Source organism: Glossina fuscipes, unplaced genomic scaffold (assembly GCF_014805625.2).
Source record: "Glossina fuscipes isolate IAEA_lab_2018 unplaced genomic scaffold, Yale_Gfus_2 87, whole genome shotgun sequence".
NCBI lineage: Eukaryota > Metazoa > Arthropoda > Insecta > Diptera > Glossinidae > Glossina > Glossina fuscipes.
Window position 1 is genome coordinate 698,526 of NW_023998441.1, and position 24,227 is coordinate 722,752.

The following is a 24,227-nucleotide window of genomic DNA, read 5'->3' on the forward strand; positions in this document are numbered from 1 at the left end:
GAATTTTTCTCTTTTTTTTGGGGGGGGGATGTATCACTTAATAGATAAAATCTATTCGAGTTTTTGTCTGGCGGCCCCGGGGCCATTATGCCTTATTGTTGTCTATTGCTTATTATTTGTGAAATAACCACTCACTTGAAAAGGTTTGGGAACTGTGGAAGAAGGTTGGGAACCACTAAAGAAAAGTGTCAAATGTTTTAAATTTTTTTTATTTTGTTTTTTTGTTTTCTATTTTTTTTTTATATAGACGAAACAAAAGCACATACGCGATATCCGCGTTAACCAGTTTTAGCAATAACACTGAAAAGACAGAAGTTAAATACACAAAAACACCGAAAACACCGAAACAATTGAAAAAACGCAGACGAAAAGAAAACACGCACTACACTGAACACAAGTCGACTCAAATCCGTAAATTCAGATGTTAACACATTAGTATTTTATGTAAATTAAAAATAAAGTTATGTATATTTGAACTTTGAACAAGACTATGCCACATGCCATATGTTACGTGAAACAATTCAAGTGCTGCTTGCGATATTCCCTGGTCATGTAGGCCTTTTGGTGATTAGAATTTCAATAGCAGAACTAGTAAAGCCGTGGTCGAAGTGTTATTCCCCACGTACACATACAGTATGATGCAAAGAAAAATTGCAATTAAAATAAACGGTCTTTTTCTTAATTGAAATCTTGCGTAAATTTTGGGTCACTGTTATGAATAACGTTTGCACCAAGGTTTTGGATTTTGTTAGTGTGTATGTACACAATGTGTATGTATGTATGTGTAAAGTGATGAGGAAACCGCTTCCTATGAATTTTAGTAATAAATAAATAGTAATATTAAGAAATGACGCAAGAACTAATAATTTTTACAGATACACATATTCTCGTGCACACACACACACACACAGAGGCTGGCAGGCAAATAGCAAGCAAATTATTCAATTTCTATTGTTTCTCACTAATTTTTAACAAAATTTTTTTGTTAATTATATTTTCCAATAGAAATGAATTTGCTGATTTAAAATCTGTTATTAAGTCTAGTACCAAGTTATCTATACGAGATTTGAGGAATTTGTTGGTACTACAATTAGAATTTGACATTCTGTGGGCACTAGCAACTCTTTCCAATCCGTAAGAGAATAAAAAATCTCACTCAATGGGTAGACTCCCCTATTTTCTAACTTAGCATCTTACCTAAACATGGACTAATTAGTTTCAAACAAAAACTATGTGTTTTTTGTTTATGCAAAGTCGGGGGCCAGTGTTGTCAACGTTTCTGCAAAGATTAGGGCCTTGATGTATCCAATCTATCTTCAAACGTTTTAATCGCAAGCCGTTTAATTTACTTTTCCCGTAGTTTTTCTTCAGGTTTCTCGCCAATCGAGTATTTATTGAAGAATTTGGAAGATCTGTCCTTTTGAGCGCGGTTGCGTATTCTCACATTTTTAAAGCGATAAGTAATCGAGCAAAAGATTTTATTATCATTCTTTACGTTCGGGGTTCTCAACCAACGGAAAACATCATTCTTTGCTTTTAGGAATTCAACAAGAGGGAAGTAGGCTCACCAAGCTAAGTTAAGCTCGGGGAAGAATTTATACTTAACATTATAAATTATTTCGCCAAAGAGAATTTATGCCCAGCAGCAGAAAATTAAAATTACGGTATGGAAGACAAAGACGATTCCGTGAAAAAAGTGCGAGCAAATATAAAAAAACTGCTCCTGAAGAAAACCAACCAAGTTGTACAAGCGTAGCTTAAAAGATGGCTATCACAGATGAATTAAGTGACGTAACTAAACAATTAATATTCAAAGTTTCTATCGAATCGTTTACGAAAATTATCAATTTTTTTGATTGAAACCGGTAGGAAAATGGTTTTAAACATTTCAACAAAAACAAGAACAAGAAAATGTGCAAGTAGAATATAGTGGCAAGGTTCTCATGTGTCTGAAAAGCAACCTTTGTTTTCGGTTGGCTTGGCATCGCCTGTGTGATGCGATTCAGTATTGGTTGATGACTGTAGCTTTTTTTGTATCACATAGCCAGAACAGCTGCTAAATACACTCTCCCCCACTTCTCAAATTATAAGAAAGCAAAGTAGTTTATTCCAAATTCCGCGTTCAAGCTTGGAAATTGGTTTGGCTTGCTTGGCCAGCAGCAACTGGCAAAGTTTTGAACGTATATGGCAAGGCATTAATAGGCAATACGGACACCGTGCAAGCTAAACATGTTCCAAGAATGTTTTTGAATTCTGGCAAATTAAAGAAGAAGTAAACAATCTATCTTCGAATTCTGGCAAATTGAAGGAGAAGTAAACAATCTATCCTCGAATTCTGGCAAATTAAAGGATAAGTGGATGAGCGACCATTTGTTAGAATGCAAATATTGAAAATATTTATTCTCCTCCAATAGGATGGCTTATATATCCACTTAAACAAGTAAGTGTATAGAAATAAACCAATGCACAGCATTGAGCAAAAACCTGATAAGCTTAGATCAAATTTTACGCTAGTGAACTTACACCACCACATCAAAACGTTTGGGTTCAATTCTCATAATGCTAACCCCAGTCTGCTTATCACAGTTCATTATAGCATGAGTAATTGTAGCAAGTTAGCCCCTACACAAAGATGTATTCAAACATGAATTCTCAGTCATAGAATGCAACAAAACAACGTATACTAAAGATATTAAAAATCATAGTATTTGGAACCTGTGCTTGGATTACTGAAGTCGGTATTAAATGATCAAATGAAACTGCTACACCTATGATGTAAAACCGGCAGTCACCAGGCAAATTATTATGTTTATTAATTTGTATTTCAAAGATATTTCGCGAGAGATGTTAAACTTTGCTTTGGCATACTAAAATCTCAAATGCTTCAATCATCCGTTTAGCTTTAGTATTTTGAATCAGCTGCACATCGTTTATGCAAACAACAAAACATATTGGCAAGGAAATAAACATCAAAACTGTATTATGTACAAATTCAACAAGAGTCATCTTGCCACAACTGCTACAAGTATCAGGCCAACAACAAAGCACATAGACCCTCGTTAAGCAGAGTCATCAACGCAAGGATCTTAACGTTTTTGCCAAACAGCTGAATAGAAAGGCAAATGCCAAGCTTATAATTTAAAATTGTGTTGTCTTATATCATCTGCCAATTCGAGAGGATTTTCAAAAACTGTTTGATTAATTGTGATTTTTAATAATAATTAATAAGCGGGCCTGAAATCCACCTCAATCTAGAAGCATCTGAGAGTAATTAAATGAGCTAGTCTGAAATCCACTTGTTACAATGTTTTTGCTTTAAAGATTCCACCTCAGCGGTCAATTTAATGTTACGCTCTCTGGTTTCATGTAGTATTTCAGCTACACTCGCTTTGCTATTAACACTTGTTGTCATTTCGCTGTTGTCATCTTCGCTGGCAAGACTACCAGAGAAATTGGACAAACTACTCCGTTGCAAGGCTGCATATCGCGATAAAAATTTCGCTTATGAAGAGAATTATTAAACGGGGAATAAAAAAATGTTAGAAATTTTATTGGTTTCAGACCCGTATGGCGCGTAACATAAGTGCCAAATTTTACATCGGTGCGATATTTCACTATAGTCACCCTTCATGAAATAACATTAACGTTAACAAACCGACAAGCATATTTGGCATTAATATTGGTTGGTTAGAATTGGATTTATAAGAAAGAACAGCTTAAGAACAAAAGAAATTACATACAAAATTGTTTAGCTGCAAACTAAAAAAGAAGACAAATTTATTGGTCAAAAACGTTTGAGTTAGCTATAAAATAAAAATTGCATGAGAAAGGTTCCTTACGACAGAGGAAACAAGAAGGGTTGAGCGGGAAGCTTTCAGTTCCCTTATGTCATATGAAAACGTTCAAGTTTTTCGAAAATATTTGTTAAATTACATAAACAAATTTTTTGTTATTACTTTTTCATAATTGAAATAAATGTGTGCATATATTACACATAATATATATACAAAAATAAAAAGAATTTGATATGAATAAGAAAATTAGAGCAGAAACATAAAAGAAGTAGCTAATCCCGTCGCCGGCATGTCGCCCTCAAACGGTAAATCTATTAAACTGGGGCTTCTAAACTCATAAAACCAACAACAACTAAACAATTTAAAAAAAACAGAAAATTCCACATTAAAAGTTTACTTATCGCGCTGCTCTGTTGGTGAAGGGAAATCCATCACTATCGGAAGATTTGAACGAAGGGCCAAATTTCAGTGCCCGTTTAACTCCGTCTGTTGTTGCCTATAATTTTCTAACTCTGCAATTTTTCCTCCAGCTTGCTTCAAAGATTTTCTTTTATAGCACATATTCTTTTTATTCGATTCTTATGGTCCGCTCAAATCCAAACCAAAAAAAAAAAAATCTAAAATAAAATAACTGGAATGAACATTGTGGTTAACTTGCTTCCGCCAACCTGCTGCTGATTTTTTGGAAAACCCATCGAATTTAATTTACAGCTTATCCATTCCAGTTCCAGCTCTTCATCCACCTGTGCACAGCTTTGGTTGTAGTTTTGCGCCATTTTGGAGATGGCCAGCAGTTTGGCAACTCTCCACGGCCAGCACCAATCAACCCAACCGTAACCAAATCGAAAATTGCCAATAATCTACAGTCAGACAGTAGACTTTAATAGTAGTAGACATTAAGTAAGCATTTCTGGTCAAGTGCTACATATATTATCTTTCTTTTTGTCAACAGATAATAGGCCATGGCCCACTCTGTAAGCTACCTTCCCTATGTTCTCCTTCGGCCGAATGGGAAACCCCGCTTTCCCCTCACACCAGAAAACAACTTTAGCACATATTTATATATTATTTTCTTTTTAATTCATATCACTTTCAACGGCAAAAATAATCTCTATGTTAATTAAAATGGGACGGAAGTTAGAATTGGGCAGTGAGCATCCACCTTTAGTTAAAACCATAATGAGTTCACAATACGAAGGCCAGCTACATCGATCAATATAAACGTGACCGCTTCGTCGAAATTGAAAAAGTCTAATATTAAATTATATTTCCCATCGTAGAATGAATGTACCTTAACTTTTGTGATTTCTTTTATATAGTAATAAATCACACTTTAAAGATTCTATAATATGTATATATTTACTGGCCGCGCTTAAAGTATTGAGCCGGACTCCTTTTTTCGAATTCCTAAAATCGCTGAAATTAAGACCAAGAGTTTAGTTTGATTTGCAAACAACAAGCATTGAGAATATTGTAAAACCTTTATCAAATAATATTTTCTATAGTAAATGTCAATCTAAAAGTTGACTCAAAGTAAGATTCATTGGGTCGATATCATTGCTTAGTACTTTACGAAGGAAAACCAACTTGGTCCCAACTTTCTTCTTATCACTCGTCTCAGATTAAGTTATAAAATCAGCCAAATCGGTTAAGATTTTCGCTCACAATTAGATGAAAAACAGATAATATTTTCCTTTTTCTACAAATTATGTGGTGATACTTTTAGAGCGTGAAAGTTAATTTTAAAACTTCCCTTTCCTTATCAATTTAAAAAATATGGTTGCATTTAATATTTATTTTTTTAATCAAAGCGCTTCACTATTATGCTCCTTTTTTGTACCCACTGTAGAAAACTATATTATCAAAGATTTGTAAAGCATTGAAAAGCCTTCCGGAGATCTTTTACTATGTGTACAAATAAATGAATCTTTGCCTAAATTTTGCAATCAAATATCAGCTGAATCAGCTAGCGATGAGCACGTCGCTCAAGTTTTTTTTTCTCACGCTTTTGAATCTTAAATACCGTTTCCATTGGCCGTTTAACTCTTAATAGCTACGTGCAGTAATTTTAAGAAAAGAAAGTCAAATTTCTTTAAAGCTTGTGACTGCAAACTAATTTGTCTGCGAATTTAGTTAATCCTCTTCGGAATGCCAGAAGTCGGAGATTAGCTAAGAGCTTAAAAATAACCTAAGAAAAAAAAAAGCAAAAACATGACAAAGAGGTACGTATTGTTTAATATACCGTGTAAGACGAAGTGACAGCATGGTATGTATCTGCATACAGCACAAACCAGTCTAGATTTTTCATCGGAACATAAATAGTTCTTAAGAAAACGTCATACCCAAGATCCAAATTACAAATTTCCCTCAATTTTCAAAGTATGTTTTCATATTTTGCGCTTTTATTCAAAGAATTACAATATTTAAATTTTATTACATTTAAGACTTAACAAATAACAACGTGAAGGTCGTGAAGGACTGACGGCATCATCTCCATTATCGTCTTCTCCTCCGCCACCGTTAAAGGAATTGTGATGGCGTCTTTGGAAGTTGATGGCATACTTAACACTAAAACTACCGACATTTCATGTAATCCTACCTTGAGCGGTCAATTGACCGCTTCAAAAGAACGTATGTATCTTAGTAAAGTAGATAGTAAACAAAATATTTTTCTGATGCTACAATAAAAACTCGCTTTTCGATGTTGTATGTTTTATATACTTTTATGCATTTTCATCATATTTTTTACAAATTACAGCATTTTGTATTCTACATTTCCCACGTGCGTATTTTTTACATTTTATACAAATTTTGTTTGTTTTATTGACTTTACAATATCTTATTTGACAAGATCTCCGTTCAGAAGAAACAGTATTTGTATTTATTATTGTTTTTGATGAGCATTCTTTGCTTATCTATTTCTCTTTCTGATATTCGGTCCCAAATTCTACTGCCCATTGAAATAAAAACTTTTGCCTCGATATTTCCTCACCCGTCGTATCTTTATATAAAATCCAAGCATTTATCCCGGCTAAATCTAAGATATTGAAAAATACCTGTAAAGGCCATCTTTAACACTTAGATTTTACACTATATTTTCTGGGCATTTGATCGGTTACATCCACACCGAATTTTGTACTATTGTCTCTGGTATACGGGTGTCATTTTTTTCCAATTTCAATTGAACTAAGTATCAATACTTTTTCATTGGGTTTAGCTTTATAAACTATAAATATTTATTAGGAGAAACCTGCATAGCTGAATTTCTTGGTCACATGCAGCGGAAAATGGACGACCTGTATCAGTTGCACTGGACGAATTCCGCAAGTCCTAAAGAACTATTGCAAAATGAGCAACCAATAGAGATGGAAAACACTGAATGCTACGCCTGTGAAGAAATAATTTTAGGATATAAAGACAAGTACTACTGTTATTTTACAGGGGAATTTGTGGGGTTCATTCATAGGGAATGTAGGAAATCTTTTCAATTCAAGCTACCCTACTTTCCTGTTAATTTTCGTAATTTAAGTAGGTATGATATTCATCTCTTTATCACGCAGTTAGGTTCTAATTTGTCGGTTATACCTTGTAACAAAGAATTGTATATATCAATTACGAAGAGAGTAATGAAAGGGAATAAGATAAAATATTTAATGAATTTTGTGAATTCTAATCGATTCTTAAACTCTAGTTTAGAGAAATTGGCCAAATATTTGCAGCCCAGTGAGTTTAAAGTGTTAAAGAAAGCATTTAAGAATCCGGAAAAATTTGCGTTAATGAGTCGTAAGGGTGTCTTTCCGTACGATTACGTAAGCGACATTAAGAAGCTTGATGATCCAATTTTACCAAGCCGAGAGTGCTTCTATAATTATTTGTCCGATCGCGAATGTAGTGAAGCTGACTAAAATTTCGGAAGAAGGGTGTCGGACGCATTCAAATGTCACACCCTTAAAGATTATATGGTTCTATATCTCGAAAGCGATGTATTAATACTAACCGATGTTTTCGAGAATTTCAGGATGTTTAGAAATATATAAACTAGATCCTTGCAATTATGTTACAGCACCACCTCTTTCTTGGGATGCCATGCTGAAATATACTAAAGTTGAAATGGAACTAATTGTGGATCCTGAAATTCATACGTTTTTAAAAACTAGTATTCGAGGTGGTATTACTCAGTACACCCAAAGGTTGTCCGAGTCGAATAATAGATTTAATGAAAATTATGATGAAAGCAAGTCTGAAATATATTTGGCCTATATGGCCCATATTCAAACTTCCAATTTTTAAGCGAAAGTGAGGTAAAAGATTTCGATATTTACCCCATTGATATCGAAGGAAGTAGTGGTTGCATTTTGGAGGTTGCCTACCTTTCTGTGCAGACAATAAAATTCCTCCTACTAGCAAGTATAAAAAACTCATAGCAGATTTAACTCATAAAATGAATTATAAGATTCATTTAAACAATCTGCTTCTCTGCTTGCAACACGGGTTGCAATTAAAATGCATTCACAGAATACTAAAATTAACTCAAAGGGCTTGGTTAGAGCCCTACATTAGTTTAAACACCAATAGAAGAAAAGTTGCCAACAATGAATTTGAGAAGAACTTCTATAAGCTAATGAATAATGCTGTGTATGGGAAAACCATGGAAAATGTTGAAAATCGCCGAGACGTTCGCTTAGTAAATAGTTATGAAAATAGAAGGAATTCTGAAGGATATAGAGCTCTCATAGCCAAACCTAACTTCAAGGGCATCGAAGTATTCGATAGTGGGTTATGGGGAGTTGAGCTAAGTAAATTGGGAATTATTCACGATAAACCGATATATGTGGGGGTAACTGTGTTAGAACTCTCTAAGTGGTTGATGTATGATTTTTATTATAACTTTTTACTTAACCAGAGTGAAACAATAAAGATTATATATATGGATACAGATTCATTTATACTAGCGTCTGATGGTAATATATATGCCATTATTAAAAATAATCCTAATAAATTTGACACGTCAGATTACCTACCCGGCAAAATGCATAATATAATTCCTAATAACAAAAAATTATTAGGTCTGATAAAAGACGAGAATGCCGGGAGAATCATGACAAAGTTTGCAGGTTTAAAAACCAAAGCGTATGCATACACAGTCAATGATGGGAACAATAAAGAAAAAGAAGTGAAAAAAGTTAAGGGGATAAAAAAATGTGTAACCGACAAATTAAAATATAGTGATTATAAACACTGCGTTATAAATAGACAACCTTTTTATGGTGAACAGTGAATTATAAGAAGCAGATCTCACAGATTGTATACAGAGATCTGCAAAAAAATAGCGTTCGATTATTTAGATGATAAGCGGTGTGTTTTAGTTGATAAAATTTCCACACTAGCGTGAAGAAATTATAAAATAGGTAATCAAATAATAAATAACGATGTATAAATACTATGTACATATGAATAAATGTAAAATAATTATAGAGTAAATAATACAAATATGTAAATGAAATGTAATTACTATGTATGCAGGAATAAATGTAAAAATTCATACGCAATGCAATTTTTTTGGATTTTCATTTTATTTAGATTTTAATAATAATAATAATAGCAAACATTTTCGGTTGGTCTTATACATATTTATCGAAGTAATTGAGTTTTATTAATCCATGAATTATGAGTTTGATCAAACCCTAGCCACTTCACAAAAAATTTGTTTCTCTGTTTCTTCAATATTTTTTCCACTAAATATGCATTTTCGTCACGAACTTTTTGCATTTCGTATTCATAAGATGATCCTAATATTTCATTTTCCTTATAGTCCTTTAGAATGTAAGTAACAGTATCCGTAATTTTTATTCTATTGATCTGAAATTTTTCGGTAGTCCAGTTTGGTTCATAGCCTTTAAAAAATACTCCTCTAAATTTGCTAATTCTAACATAATCCCCACTTTAAACTTTGGTCTTGGAAATGTTTTAGGGAAATTATAAACAGGTTATAATATCTGCTTCTCTTTGTGTTTATTGACTTCATTTGGTTTCATTTTTATTATTCTGCGATGTGTATTATTGTATTTGGCTAGTAATGTTTGCAGGTTGTTTATCCATTTATATTACCATTCATACTAAACATTTTCCACATTAAGTTTTTTAATGTTCTATTAAATCTTTCACATATAGAGGCTTTCATATGAGTATATGTGTGATAATGATTAATTTGATAATATTTCACCAAACTTTTAAGATCTTTATTGAAAAATTCCTTTCCCTGATCAGTTTGAATATTTCTTGGAGATGTATTTCTTCGTTCCAATACTTGTTTTATAGCTTTAACTATGTCTGAAGAACTTTTAGATTTTACTGGTTCCGCGAAAGCATATTTAGAAAATACATCAATTCCAACCAAAAGGTATTAATATCCATTTTTTAGTTTATGAAATGGAATTAACTCAACTAAATCTATTTGCCATGTATCATTAATTCCTTTTTGAATAAGTCGCCTTCGAACAAAATTTTTTCTGACTGGTTTGTAAATCTCATTAACAACTTGAATTTTACTCATTTTTTACACATTTATTTTTTTATCATTCTCAAATGTAGCTTATGAATCTTAATATCCTGCCTAATCTTGATTGACATCTTCCGAGAAAATTCAAAACTTAATCTTAACAAATCAATCTCAATATCAGGGTCGATGGATATGGAAATATCAGCCAATTGAACATCAGTCTCATTTAATTCCACGCACTTTGGTAAAAAATGATTGTAATAAAAGAACGAGATTTGGTTTTATAATTTAGTATTCCAGCATAGGAATGTTGATAAAAAAATTCCAGCGCGAGTTATTAATGTCCACGTTTCAGCATCAAGTTTTATTCTATGCCCTTTTTGTTTAATAACCAAAAGACATTGTCCATCTCGATTATATTTAAAATTGCACCTAATGTTGTCTAGAGTTTGATAACCTAGAATGCTTTCAGGTTCTATAAAGTCGATTCAATCTTAGTTGTATGTATTCCTTGTAGGCCATTAAATGAATCCTTTGATCGCGGGTGAAACCAATAAAATTACATTTATATTCTTGCAGACGTAAAAGTGGTTTACAGTTTCTTGAGGGTGAAAAACCACATTTGATTTTAGTTTTTAAAACCGACGACATATTCCAAACCAAATATTAATTGACGGTCTTAATTTCTTTTTGGTTTAAGCATGTTTGCGATGGCTTAGGGGTGCATTTGCAACTTGGTCCTGTACCGGTTGTAAGTGAGCTCCTATGCTGATAGTGTACATGCTTTTTTTTTTCTTTTTTCTTTTTCTTTTTTTTTTCTTCTTATTTGTTTTATTATGCTTATACTCAATTTTATTGTTAATTAATATTAGTTTTGCATTAAGAGCCTATTGAACTCGACTGTTATTTGTTTAGTTGAGTTTCTAGTATAAGTGGAATAAAATAAATAAATAAATAAATAAATAAATGCGGAGTTTTCTGAGCACTTGGCGATATGTCATCCATTTATTGAAACGACACAACTAGTACTGAAAATGATATGAAATCTTTTAGAATATAAACTGAAAGATTATATAAAATCAGCTCAGTATTTATCAGTAACTCATCAAACCATGTCCAGCGTAACTAAAAGTACGTTCGCTCTTATTGACTTCCAGTTAACGGGTATCCACTATCACCTGAAGTATGAAGATACATAGTGCTTAAGTTATTGCGCTGCTTACCAACCTGCATTACTTTGATCGTCATCTCAAATGTCTTCCAGGAAGGCTCTTCCATGCGTGCCAGTCGCCGTTTGATCCCGAATATATAAAATCAATGGACAACAGTTTCATCTCGTGGTCGCAAACCTATGAATAAATCACTTATATGAACATACAAGAAAACGTACCCGAATATTAACCACCATTCCATTTAAACTGTGTTTGCTGTCTACGCATCCAATCACTTCAAGAAATGTCTAGAATGTATATTGTATAACACAAAATATTAATACTTAACAATATATTATTTGCCTTTGACAAATTCAAAGGTTTTTTTTTTGTTTGTCGAAATAAAATGAACTGAAAAAAAAAAAATTCTTTAATCTTAAAACAAAAATGTCACCTTTTTTGCGATTTTTGTTTCGCGATTAATTCATACTACTTTCGTCAGTAAATTATTTTCTTTTTGTATATAAGTGATAAATGGATAAGGTCTGTAAATGAAAGACCTTTATGTCCAGTAACGTTATGAGTTTTTATCACACCATCTTCTTAAGATTTCAGCGTGTCCAAACAAAAAGGATGATAACAGTTAAAAAAAAAAAAAAATGTCGATCACGTGAAAGTGATTTATCGATGATGCAGAGAGATTTATCTCTTTCGATAGGCTACAAATCCAAAGATGATGACCAAAAATGATTTGATGAAATGAAATGATGATAACTCTCTCAATTGGATGATGTACAAGTTATAATAGTCAGAAGAGTACCATCCGTTCTGGAGTTTAGACCAGAAGATTAAGCTATAGGAATTGTAGATTTATGCAGTTATTAAAACTGTTCAAAATATGATGATTGGACGAAAATTAGCGTAGTTCACAGCAAAATAATATGCTGACCTAACTCGTTTGTGTGCCACGCGTCCAACCATTTTTAGATAAGCTTTGTCATATGTACGATTGCATATAAGCTTACTGAGGACCCCGATCTCCCATGTGATATTTATTAGCTCATTTTTATATTTTAATTCTGTAGATATATATATAGATATTTAACGTCATAAGAAGAATGAATATATAATTAAGTAAAGAATTATAATTTTGTTAAGATGTGTATATAAGAAGAAGATAAAATGTGTATATAAAAAACAATATATTTAATAAAAGCTAGCTTAAAAAAATATGCATAAAGAAAATACTTCTTTAATACATTGAGTTTCATGTAAAGATTATTAAAATAGAATAATTAATCAATTTAACGGCCTCTTTGTTTAGCATTATTTCTTGACAAAACTTAACAAGAGATTTTTCGCTTAGCGCTTAATCCAGCCGATTATTAAAAATATAATTAAAATATTATTTCGCTTATATATAATGCTTCATTGTTTCAGAAATATAGCCACATAGACTGGGGAGTAATCACCTATGAAAAATTTTATATTTTCTTTTTCGTCTTTGACAAACAGCTGGGTACGAAAGTGAAGGCTAAGTCTCGGCCACTTGACTACCTCCTTGGTTAGCGCGATTCATTTGTGAACATTTTGCTTTTCTCTGTGATGTTCATTAATTGGTCAAAACATACAAAATATTTAATAACGCTTCTGTTAAATATTAACTTGATTGGTTGAAAAAAGTACTATAAACTAAATAATAATCAATTCTCTAATTAGAAAATTTCTCTATTTACACAATATACATATATGCAAATAGTAATTTTTTCTGTATTCGTTTAATTATGTGCTCAACCTAAGGAAACCTTTGCTAATTCTGCAAATTTATTCACAAAATATACAGATGTGGACACATCAATAAAGATAATTGCTCAGAAGGTTCAATTCTTTCTATCCACAATTTTAATCTTTTAAATTATGGTCAAAAAATGGAGTTTAAAGTAGAAATTTTGGAATTTTGTAGTAGGAAATATGAATTTTATTTGTTTGAAAAGGAATATAGGAGAAATGTAGTAAATGAAGATGGAAGTGATAATTACGATAGCTCTGCTTGTGACCTACTTCCTAACAAGAAAAAGAACGTACTATGCCACTGATAATGAAAGAAAAAGAAGAAGAATGAAAGAACTTCCAAAAACGTAAGCTTTGCAAAATTAAAAGAATCTACCTATAAAAAGTAATGCTTAGCAGATTAACCACAACGTGCAGCGGAATTGCTCCTAACACAACAGAGAGGCAAAGCAGTTTAGAAGATATTAATTTGGATCAATTCCTGAAAACTTCTAAGTATGAAGATACCGTGAAACAATTGGGTATCTATTATGGCATAGGTGAGGAAATCTTTGCTAAATTCTAACTAATTATATAAAATACATACACTAACATATCTGTAATATACAGTTAATGGTGTTTGTTTATTTATCTGTTTTGTTTTGATTTTTTGCGTAATCAATTACGCGAGTTCAACGTACGCTTTATATGAGTTAAAATGTAAACAATTATCAGTTAAAAAGAAAATAGCCTTTGTTTTTACTTGAAGTTAAACGTTAACTTTTACGCCACCAAAGTCCCGGCCTTTCCCGGTTATGAGCACTGATCAGGAGGTGGGTTCGGTGCATGATAGCGTTTACTGTGCAGCCGCTGTTTGGAGTTTATATCAAACTTATAGACGCATAAACGACGATCGTGGTAAATCCTGTCAGCTAGGCCAATCAACAGTGAAGTGCATGCGTGGCATATTGCAATGCTGGATAAAGCAAGCTTGTCGTGTCGAACTTTTCAAACAGAGGCAGTCCAATCAACATGCTCTTCATAGTAAATTTCATTTTCACACTGGGGAGGAAATATATCCCGACGATTTTCACAACCATTTGCAAATAGATGTGGTCTCTTTGTATATAATTTTTTTAGTTCAAATAATTACTTCGGGTTTGCAAATTATCTATACGCGGGTAAGTTAACATGAAAAATACTTTTTACATTATATTAAATATTTTTCTTAAAGGATGAAGTGGCTTTTATCGAAAATTTGGTATACTATGTCGAAAGAGCTTATCGTACATCAGATTAAAAGTAAGAAAACGTTTTATTTTTGACCAGGGTACAACAAAAAAGTTAGCTGAATGGATGATAATAGAACCAGATCAAAATCAGTGTTTTGGTAATTAAAAAAACGATATCCGGTTGTTGGTTGTTGGAGCTGGTCTATCTTACTGTGCTAGCACGCATGCAGATATATTTGTACAATTTCTTACGTTCCATCGAATTTAATGAATCTAAGGTTAATACGATCCAAATTCTATTACTAAAACTTTTACTTTATTACAGAAATGCCACTAAAGTAAAATATAGAGAGTAATAAATTATTTTATGAGTAAATTAAGTTTTTGAAGTGTTTAATTGCATTTTGGTGTTTTTGATGAATTTGGCGCAAGAATCAGAATTGTAAAAATTATATGAGCAAGACGAAGAATTGTAAAAATTGTATGAGCAAAGGGAAGCATTGAATTTTAAAATATTTGACCAACAAGATGATGACCCGTAAATTATGTGAGCAAGAGGAAGAAATTAAAGATTTTGAGGGTATGAGTGCGAATGGCCTCTATTTTTTATAGCTGTGATAATTGACGGCGTTTTCAAGAATAATAATGAACAAATTGAAGAATATCAAAATGAATTGAGGAAGTGTTTACACACCGATGCCTACAGTGATCCGATGGTGACAATGTATTACGCTCCAGACTGTGAAGGTTCTTAAATTAAGGCGCCTTCGCAGTCGCTTTTGCGAGGGTATTTGGTGGAGAGAGTTTCTCCATCTAGCCGAGCCTTACGAGCGTAAGTATCAACACTTTCATTTAAACGAACGGCAGAATGGACTGGAATCCAGACTAGAAGATATGCCTCAATATCAAAAATAGTTAACAATTTAAGGATTTCAAATACATACGTGCGAATCTTCTTTTTGGTTATGGTCAGGGCCGATCTACTCTCAGAAAAAACAACAAATTTTTTCATGCTAATTGATATGGCAAGATAAACAGCCTGTCTAATGGTCAGAAGTTCAATAAAAGTGAGAAAACATCATTCCCTGATATGCAACTCGAAGTCTAAACTGCGGAAAATTAATCTTTGTGCCGACTAGAGATGCTAGAGGATTAAGATCGTGCATATACTTTGTGGGGCCTTTATCAAAAAAACGATGAAACTTTAAATAATTTATGTGGCTGTCGGAAATTCCGTCAGCTCTGGCAACAATCATCTGAAAATAACATGGTCTAATGATCTTACCTCTCAGAATTTCTTTAACGGTCAGAAGCAAGTCCTAGGCAATTCATCAGAAATGACTCTTAGGATGGGAATCGGTCTGGAAGGTTTTAGTCCCATACATTGAAAACACCGTCAGGAAGGTTACAAGTGGGTAGTGGAAATTCTATTTTTGAGCGGATAAATGATTTATAAATCTAGGGTGCTTTTCTTGGGGAAAACCCTAACCGTAGGCAAGTCATAATATCGACTAAGTTAGTCTGAGCCTGAGAGTCATTAAGAGTTTCGGAGAAACGTTTTTGGACTGTTGGACAATCGATACCGAGATATTTAATGGAAGTTTTTCAGCTAAATTTGATCAATATGTGCATCAACTTGCTGAAACCCTTAGCAAATAAATCATCTTTGTTTCAATTGGGTTAAAACTGAGATTAAGATCATTGCATGCATCAAAAAAGATATTAGCTTTAGTGGTAAGGTTTTCAACTACTTCATTGAAATATTTGCTGGCTGAAATCAACAGAAAATCACCGACATATTGAACAATGTGTGTGTTGTCATCCTGAAGTTGATGCAGCTTTGCCGTATACAGATTGAACAGAACAGGGCCAAGATAGCTGCCTTGTGGAAGCCCTCCATTTCAGAACTCATAACCGTATAGAAATAAAGTTTAGAAACCAAAGACTCACATAAAGAGGCACATCAAATTCACTAGGATTCTTATCTATTTTCCTGAAATCAACACAGTCGTAGGCTTTATTGACATCAAGGGAGAGCATGACAAGTTTTCTTCCACCTTTTTTTCGCCAGTAAAATTTGCTTTTGTTTTTTTTTTTTTGTTTTTGGTATGTTGAATGGAGATGGACTAAACCAATAGATTTGTGGCTTATATGTCCAAAATTTGCTTTTGTTTGTCAATTGTTTGCTTTTAATTTTTTTGTTTTGACTCAGCTGTATGTAAATAAAAACATTTGTTTTTGCTTGGAATTTATTTTGTTTTCAATTTACAGCTGTTTTCCTGAATAAATGCAGCTCTAAACAACTAATACTAACCAGAATTACCAATATTAATACCAAATGTAATTTAAACAGCTATGGGGGAATGTATTTAACACAAGTTGTACCTACGTAATCGCAGAAAAAAAATGTTCATCAACTAAGGCTGAATGCTATCATCGTATACTGAATGTTAAAGGGTAGCACTTACGCAATTCCAAGCTAACCCAAAAACGATAACATGAGTTGACTTTCATATACGTATTTACCCTTCAGATTTGAGAGGGGTTTCTCGCACTTTTTGTGAATATATATAGAAAAGAAACTCAAAAATGAAACCTGTTTAACGCCATATGGAATTAATGCCCAACGTCCAAAGAGCTAAAAATAAAACATTAAATATCATGCAACTTACGTACGTAGCGATGTAAGTATGATATTATTCCAAATAGATATTTCGTTTCCTCCGTTCCGATTTATTTTTTAGTTTTACCACCGTTTCACGGTTAGAAGCGTCTGGTTGATATGTTTTTACTTTTCATAAAATGATTATAGTTAACTTGTGACGTAAGAACACGCAAATAAGTCCGGAAAAGATTTCATGTTCTCATTGAGGTTTTTCTACACGATAGGTTTGCTCAGTTTGAAAAGAAGAAGAAGTGCTTAGTTCAGAAGCACGTAACAAACAATAACTGCGTTAATTGCGTTAAAAATTACGATGGGTATCAAATCTTATGAGGTCAATATGGTTCCTACAGAATTGGAGTTTTCTGTTTTCACTAAAGACGAAATTGAACGTCTTAGCGTAGTTAAAATCGTCAGGGGCTTAAGTTTTGACATTTTCGGCCATTCATTGCCTGGTGGTTTGCATGATGCAAAGATGGGAGCACATGGTAAACAAATGCGACCTTGCGTTACATGTCGCCGCATGCAAGCATGTCCTGGACATCTAGGACATATTGAGCTTAATGCTCTTGTCTACAACCCATTTTTTTCAAAATTGGTTCAGAAGATATGTAACATATTTTGTATGCATTGTTACAAAATACAAATTCAAGGTAAGAATTATTTTATGTACGAAGAAGATACATTATATATGCATAATGCTGCATATTATTTACACTTATGAACATAAACTAAAGAGTATATTCTTAAGGCTGCAAACTATGGCTAAAATAAGAACAAGTTGGATATAAATTAAACTAAAAATAACAAAAAGGTATTCATTGTAAAAGGTTATCATAACTTAAAAAGACAAATTTTTAGACAGTTGTTTACGAAGATATGGTCACTTTCACCTTTAGATTGCATGATATTCAAAGTACCTAGGAAGACAACTAAATTTTCGTTTCGTGTTGCAAGTTTTTATTTCTACTTATGCCAAGGATGTATTAATTTTGTAGATGTTTGCAACACTCTGAATAAATCTACTCAGAAAGATTTTCCGAGGAAAACTGCCTGTTTGATGTCTGTCCGTACATTCTTTTGCTCAGTCCGCAAATAGCTGAGGAATAAAAGAAGCCATACTGCACCAATTTGTTCAATTTTTCGTATTGTCTTATGTAATGAAATTGTTTTAGGTCACGAGTTGGAACTTCTCAAACTCCAGCTGCAACTCATAGACGTTGGTTGTATTGTAGAAGGCCAAGAAATAGAGAATTTTAAAGCAAAAAGTTTTCTTGAAAATAAACTCACACAAGTCAAATTAGAAGACGGCAGTCATGTTCATTCCCGTTTACTTGAACTACGCAAACTTTTAGGCGAACGACAACGCAGTCTAAATAATGTGACAAAAACGTCCTGTGCTCTGCGTTCAGCAATCATTCATGCTACTGTTCAAGTTCCTACGTCTAAACGATGCATTCATTGCAAACAAACTTTACGTAAAGTGCGCTATTTACACCGCAAACTTGTTTGTTACATCAATGTTGCTGAAATTAAAGCAAAGTTGGTATAAGTAAAGCACCTTTAAATAATGCATAACAAGTCATAATATTTTGTAGATTTCCAGACATCCAAGAAACATGTGGCCAGTATAAGATGATTTTTGCTGATGAGATGCGCAAATACTTACGCCAAATATATTCAAATTACAGTGAAATTTTGGAACTTTTTTTTCCGGTCTTAAAGTTGGTTAATAAATCTAGAGCTGCAGAACATTGTCCTACAGACGTATTTTTCTTAGATACTGTTTTAGTCACACCTCCCCAAGCTCGTCCGTTTTATGTGTTGTTTAATCAAATTGTGGAACATTCACAAACATCGGTTTATCGAAGTATTATCGAAAATAATTCTGTCCTCAGAGTAATTGTGAACCACATAAAGTGCCCAATGGAAACCTTTTCAGAAGAATCTCGGGTAAAAAAGATATTCAAATTGTAATTGAAAATAATAAGTCAAAATATTGTAGGAAGTGTATTCCATGGCGAGAGGTAAGACATCTTTTGAAAAGCTGTACAATGCTTGGCAAGCATTGCAAACTTCCATCGATGTTCTTCTGGATGCAAGCATATCCCGAGAAGCTCCTCCATCAGCGGGTTTAAAACAAGTTTTGGAGAAAAAAAATGGTCTTATTCGCAAGCACATGATGGGGAAACGTGTCAACTTTGCTGCCCGGACCGTCATTACTCCTGATCCTAATATAAATGTGGAGGAAGTGGGCGTTCCGGATATATTTGCTAAGAAGCTATCCTATCCCGCAAAAGTAACACATTGGAACGTAGCTGAATTAAGAAAGATGGTGATAAACGGCCCAAATATTCATCCCGGGTAAACATCATTAAAAGGTTGTTATACAAACTTTTGAACTAATTTCCATCCACTACTGCTTAGAGCAAACTTTATAGAAGACGAAAAAGGTTATACAACATTGATTCCAGCTGACAATAATACCAAACGAGAAAGCATGGCCAAAATGTTGTTTAACTATCCCGAAAAGGGCGTGAAAATTGTACATCGTCATGTTTTGAATGGTGATATTTTGTTGCTGAATCGTCAACCTACTTTGCATAGGCCTTCTATTATGGCGCATAGGGCACGTATTTTAAAAGAAGAAAAAACTTTTCGATTGCATTATTCGAACTGTAAAGCTTACAATGCTGATTTTGACGGCGACGAAATGAATGCTCATCTACCTCAAAATGAAGTAGCGCGTTCTGAGGCGTATAATTTAGGTATATAATTGGGCTTAGCGTTCTAAACGGCATGTTTAAAGTTGCCATATTTACAGTAAATGTGGCCAATAATTACCTGGTTCCTAAAGACGGCACACCATTAGGTGGTCTTATTCAAGATCACATTATTGCTGGGGTAAAACTATCAATGCGTGGCCGTTTTTTTAATCGCGAAGATTATCAACAATTGGTCTTTCAAGGTTTGGTTCATTTAAAAAACGACATTAAACTATTACCACCTGCTATTGTTAAACCTATTCAGTTATGGTCAGGAAAACAGGTATTCAACAAATTTTATTAAATATCAAAGGTATTACATTATATATAACTTTAGGTTTTATCCACAATCATAATCAATATGACCCCCGACGGTTATGATGCCATTAGCTTGGAAAGTATTGCTAAAATAAGTTCGAAGGTAAGTTCGCTTTCTGACTTTTCTCTTTTATGTTCTTCCAATTTTAACAGCAACACGTGATTGGATATTTGCTTTTTTAATTCAATTGTGCGCCCTACAGAATAATGGGAGGTTTTAGCTTTGTTTTCTCCTCTCTAGCACAGAATTGTATACGCATAGAGTGCATTTGTTCTTGGGTAGCATCAGTTTTCGTTGTGTTTACCACTGTCCTAATGGGAATTTCTGTCCATATCATTCGTTGTCAAAACGCTTGAAGCCAAAAAAAATCAGATGGACCTTTCAAAGTAGGCACCTATTTGCGTAGTCGACGGTCAGAACCACGTCCAGACTATGTAAAAAAAATTGGTTGCGGCAGTTGATCCGAAAATCAATGCAGACCTTTTAAAATTTGTATTGAAAAAATAATGTGAGTAGTAGTATAACTGCGTCGGAAATAAAAAACCGTAAGTTTGCAGCCTACAAGATATATTAATCTAAAACGTAAAAATACTTCGCAGACCCAGCTGAAATCTTAATAAGTTTGAAGTTGCGTTTCATAAAATCAGATCCGTATAATTGGAAATATTTTCTCTTGCGGTTATTAAATCTTCTTAGTGGAACTATTATTCATTTCACAAGAGATAATGATTTTCAATACTTAAATTATATGCTTATTAGGTGTTTGCAAAAATGCTGCTCACTTTTTGATTTGAAAAAGGCATTGTTTGCGGAAAATTAGCGCAATATATATTAATCAAAATAGCTACCAACATTTGCTATAACATTTTACAATATTTTTGATAAGATGGCAATATCATGCCGACAGAACTTATTTCGGCAGCGATCCACTTTCGCACTTCTCCAACTTTAAAGATACGTGCGCCAGTCAGTCAATCTGCACCAATCTGAACAAGTCGTAATCAGGAGGCGCTTTGTCTGATAAATTCGCTGGGTGCGGCAGAAGTGTATCCTGGACAACAATTGGGACAAGTGGCCAAAAATGTCATTTTCAGACAATTCGCCAGACAATTGGGATTTGATGGAGCAGCATTACCATAAGCCTTTGAACGTGTTTGGTGGGCTTCGGTAGCAGATGTTTTCAAATAAACAGCAAAAGTAGTGTATTTGGAAGAAGAAGAATTTTTAGTGCTCCATGATTAGCATCGGCGTACGCTGAACAAATCAATATTTTCATACATTTGTACACTGATATTTTCCATTTATTTATTATTTATATCTGTAGAAGTCGCTTCTATTTTTGCAAACACCTAATGTAAATAATTTGTCTTATTGTAGTGTAAACAATGTGTTTCAGGACACAACACACATAACTATATACGTAAATAAAAGCCTTTCATCTTTTGATTAGAATTAGGAAAAACTAATGAGGCTCTGACTCCTAATGTTAGAATAAAAAAATATGCTCATCTTCGAATGGAAATTGACACAAGCTAAAAATTCATATAAATAATTTTTAGCACTGGAAGTCGAAATTCACCGGCAAAACTTTAACACCCGGTGACTTGATGTCTGAAAGCGAAGTTATAATACGCAATGGTGAACTTTTAATTGGCGTGTTCGATAAACAGCAGTATGGAGCTACTTCTTTTGGCCTAATTCATTGCATGTTTGAGGTCTGCTACTATATTAATGCGGATTTATTTGGATTATTAAATGTATGTTTACAGCTGTATGGTGGCAGGATTTCAACAAAGGTTCTTACTGCTTTGGCCAAATTATTAACAGCTTTTCTGCAACGCGAAGGATTTTCTTTGGGAGTTAAAGATATATTGGTAACTAATGAAGCTGATAATTTAAGACGTGAAATTATTCAAGAAAGCCGATTTATTGGTAATAAAGCGCTAACGAAGGCTTTAGATTTGAAAGATGTGCCTCCTCACGATGTTCTTTCGCAAAAAATGGAAGAAGCCATTTTGAAAGATTCTAAGTTCCGTGTCGTGATCGATCGGAAATACAAAGGACTATTAGATAATTATTCCAATGATATAAATAAGTAAGTAGATTTTGATCGAATTAAGGATGTTTAGTTCGGAAATATTTGTGTATATATTTTAGAACTTGTCTGCCAAACGGACTACTAACAAAATTTCCCGATAACAACCTCCAAGTAATGGTTTTGTCTGGAGCTAAAGGATCCATGGTAAACACAATGCAAATTTCTTGCTTATTGGGTCAAATCGAATTAGAAGGGAAACGACCTCCTTCGATGATATCTGGCAAATCGTTACCAAGTTTTGCTGTTTTCGAAACTTCTCCAAAATCTGGAGGCTTTGTCGACGGCCGGTTTATGACCGGTATACAGCCACAAGATTTCTTCTTTCATTGTATGGCAGGCCGAGAAGTAAGCTTCTTATAATATTTTCAATAAATGAAATGTTGAAAATGTACGTTGTGTTCTTTAGGGTCTAATCGACACGGCTGTAAAAACTTCACGTTCGGGTTACCTTCAAAGATGTCTTATAAAACACTTAGAAGGATTGAATGTCCATTATGATTTAACGGTGCGGGATAGCGACAACACCGTCATACAATACCTCTATGGAGAAGACGGCTTAGATATCTTAAAATCAAAGTTCATCAATAGTAAGGTTGGACTACAATTTTTATTTGCAAATGCCGGAGCGGTATTGCAAGCTAAAGAAGTAATCAATCTTAAAGATGAGGATTCTATTAATAAAATACAGCATCACAATAAAACACACCAGTCATGGTTGAAAAAATGGGATAAAATATCTGGAATACCTCTAACAGTTCATGTTAAAAATTTATCTGCTTTTACAAAATTTTCTGCTGAATTGAGATATGAGCTAGAAACTGATAACGGTAAAGAAGTAAATCCAAAAACTGGCAGACGTCGCTTGGATGAAGCTATAATTAAATTATGGAACGACGCAGACAGCAACATAAGTGCAATTAAAGAGCTATACAAACGAAAATATGTTCGCCGGCCCGATCCTACGAATAATTTATATCGGCAAGATCTGTATTATAGTGCTGTTTCGGAAAAACTGGAGGGCTTATTTAGGGAATTTAGTGAAAAAAATCCTGATCGTAAAGGGATCATAAATGAAATTATATGTATTAAGAATATGGAGTCTTTGGCAAATCCAGGAGAACCTGTAGGATTGCTTGCCGCACAATCAGTTGGTGAACCATCTACCCAAATGACATTAAACACGTTTCATTTTGCTGGTCGCGGGGAAATGAATGTAACTCTTGGAATACCCCGCTTACGTGAAATTTTAATGATGGCAACAAAAAATATCAAAACACCTTCAATGGACATACCAATTAAATGTGGACAAGAAAAGTCTGCGGAAAATTTGCGCATTTCTTTACATAAAATTAAATTAGCTGATGTTTTACAGTGTAAGTGTGGCAGTTTTAACATCACTTTTGTCAGCGTATTCAAATGACTTTTTAACTTTGCAGATGTCCAGATCAAAACGCATTTCATCTTGAAACCAGAACGTTTCCGAAAATATGAACTGATGTTTCAACTTTTGCCACATAAAAATTGTAATGACGGTCTTTGTGTTGAACCAAAGCAAATCTTGAAATTTATTAATGAAAGTTTTCTTCCCATGCTCTTCAGAGCAATAATCAAATCAACGAAATTTAAAGCCTCTTTGTAAGTACACAAAATTGCAAAGAACGGTATTGTAAGGAATATTATTTTTGAACTCACGGCAACATTTTGAGTAGAAATTTGTATGTGCATTCTATACCCAAGACCGAGGGAAGGCGGTATTCTTATTTTATCATAATCTTGCAAAACGCAAAAGAAAACTTTAGGCACCCTATAAAGTATCAGCTTCATCAGCTTCAAATTCTGAATCGATCTAGCGATGTCTGTTCGCCCAAATCTGTATGAATACGTGTCGTTGATACTCACGCGCAAAATCTACTACAAGTTGGCAGAAATATTGGAAG

At 33.5% G+C, this 24,227-nt stretch overlaps 2 protein-coding genes and 1 long non-coding RNA gene across 3 annotated transcripts in view; all 3 read left to right on the plus strand.

The window, feature by feature from the left end:
* Nucleotides 1–459: 459 nt before the first annotated feature.
* LOC119638302 lies at nucleotides 460–11,742 on the plus strand. Its single transcript, XR_005247415.1, has 3 exons — nucleotides 460–2,440; nucleotides 6,239–6,425; nucleotides 11,451–11,742. It is a non-coding gene; the product is annotated as an uncharacterized LOC119638302 (long non-coding RNA).
* A 1,820-nt stretch (nucleotides 11,743–13,562) lies between these two features.
* Nucleotides 13,563–14,885, plus strand: LOC119638330 (probable phosphorylase b kinase regulatory subunit beta). Its single transcript, XM_038035064.1, is given in 5 exon segments — nucleotides 13,563–13,582; nucleotides 13,632–13,774; nucleotides 13,984–14,013; nucleotides 14,016–14,395; nucleotides 14,449–14,885. Coding segments are annotated over 5 exon segments (639 nt in total). The 3' UTR covers nucleotides 14,515–14,885.
* Nucleotides 14,886–17,269: 2,384 nt separating this feature from the next.
* Nucleotides 17,270–24,227, plus strand: part of LOC119638290 (DNA-directed RNA polymerase I subunit RPA1) — a 30,678-nt gene continuing 23,720 nt past the window's right edge. The window contains exons 1-12 of the mRNA XM_038035021.1: nucleotides 17,270–17,761; nucleotides 18,284–18,650; nucleotides 18,707–19,061; nucleotides 19,114–19,472; nucleotides 19,536–19,876; nucleotides 19,933–20,156; nucleotides 20,211–20,294; nucleotides 21,752–21,907; nucleotides 21,962–22,287; nucleotides 22,350–22,635; nucleotides 22,697–23,663; nucleotides 23,727–23,925. Coding sequence (XP_037890949.1) covers nucleotides 17,422–17,761; nucleotides 18,284–18,650; nucleotides 18,707–19,061; nucleotides 19,114–19,472; nucleotides 19,536–19,876; nucleotides 19,933–20,156; nucleotides 20,211–20,294; nucleotides 21,752–21,907; nucleotides 21,962–22,287; nucleotides 22,350–22,635; nucleotides 22,697–23,663; nucleotides 23,727–23,925 — 4,004 coding nt within the window. The 5' untranslated portion in view covers nucleotides 17,270–17,421. The remainder of the gene's footprint in view (nucleotides 17,762–18,283; nucleotides 18,651–18,706; nucleotides 19,062–19,113; nucleotides 19,473–19,535; nucleotides 19,877–19,932; nucleotides 20,157–20,210; nucleotides 20,295–21,751; nucleotides 21,908–21,961; nucleotides 22,288–22,349; nucleotides 22,636–22,696; nucleotides 23,664–23,726; nucleotides 23,926–24,227) is intronic.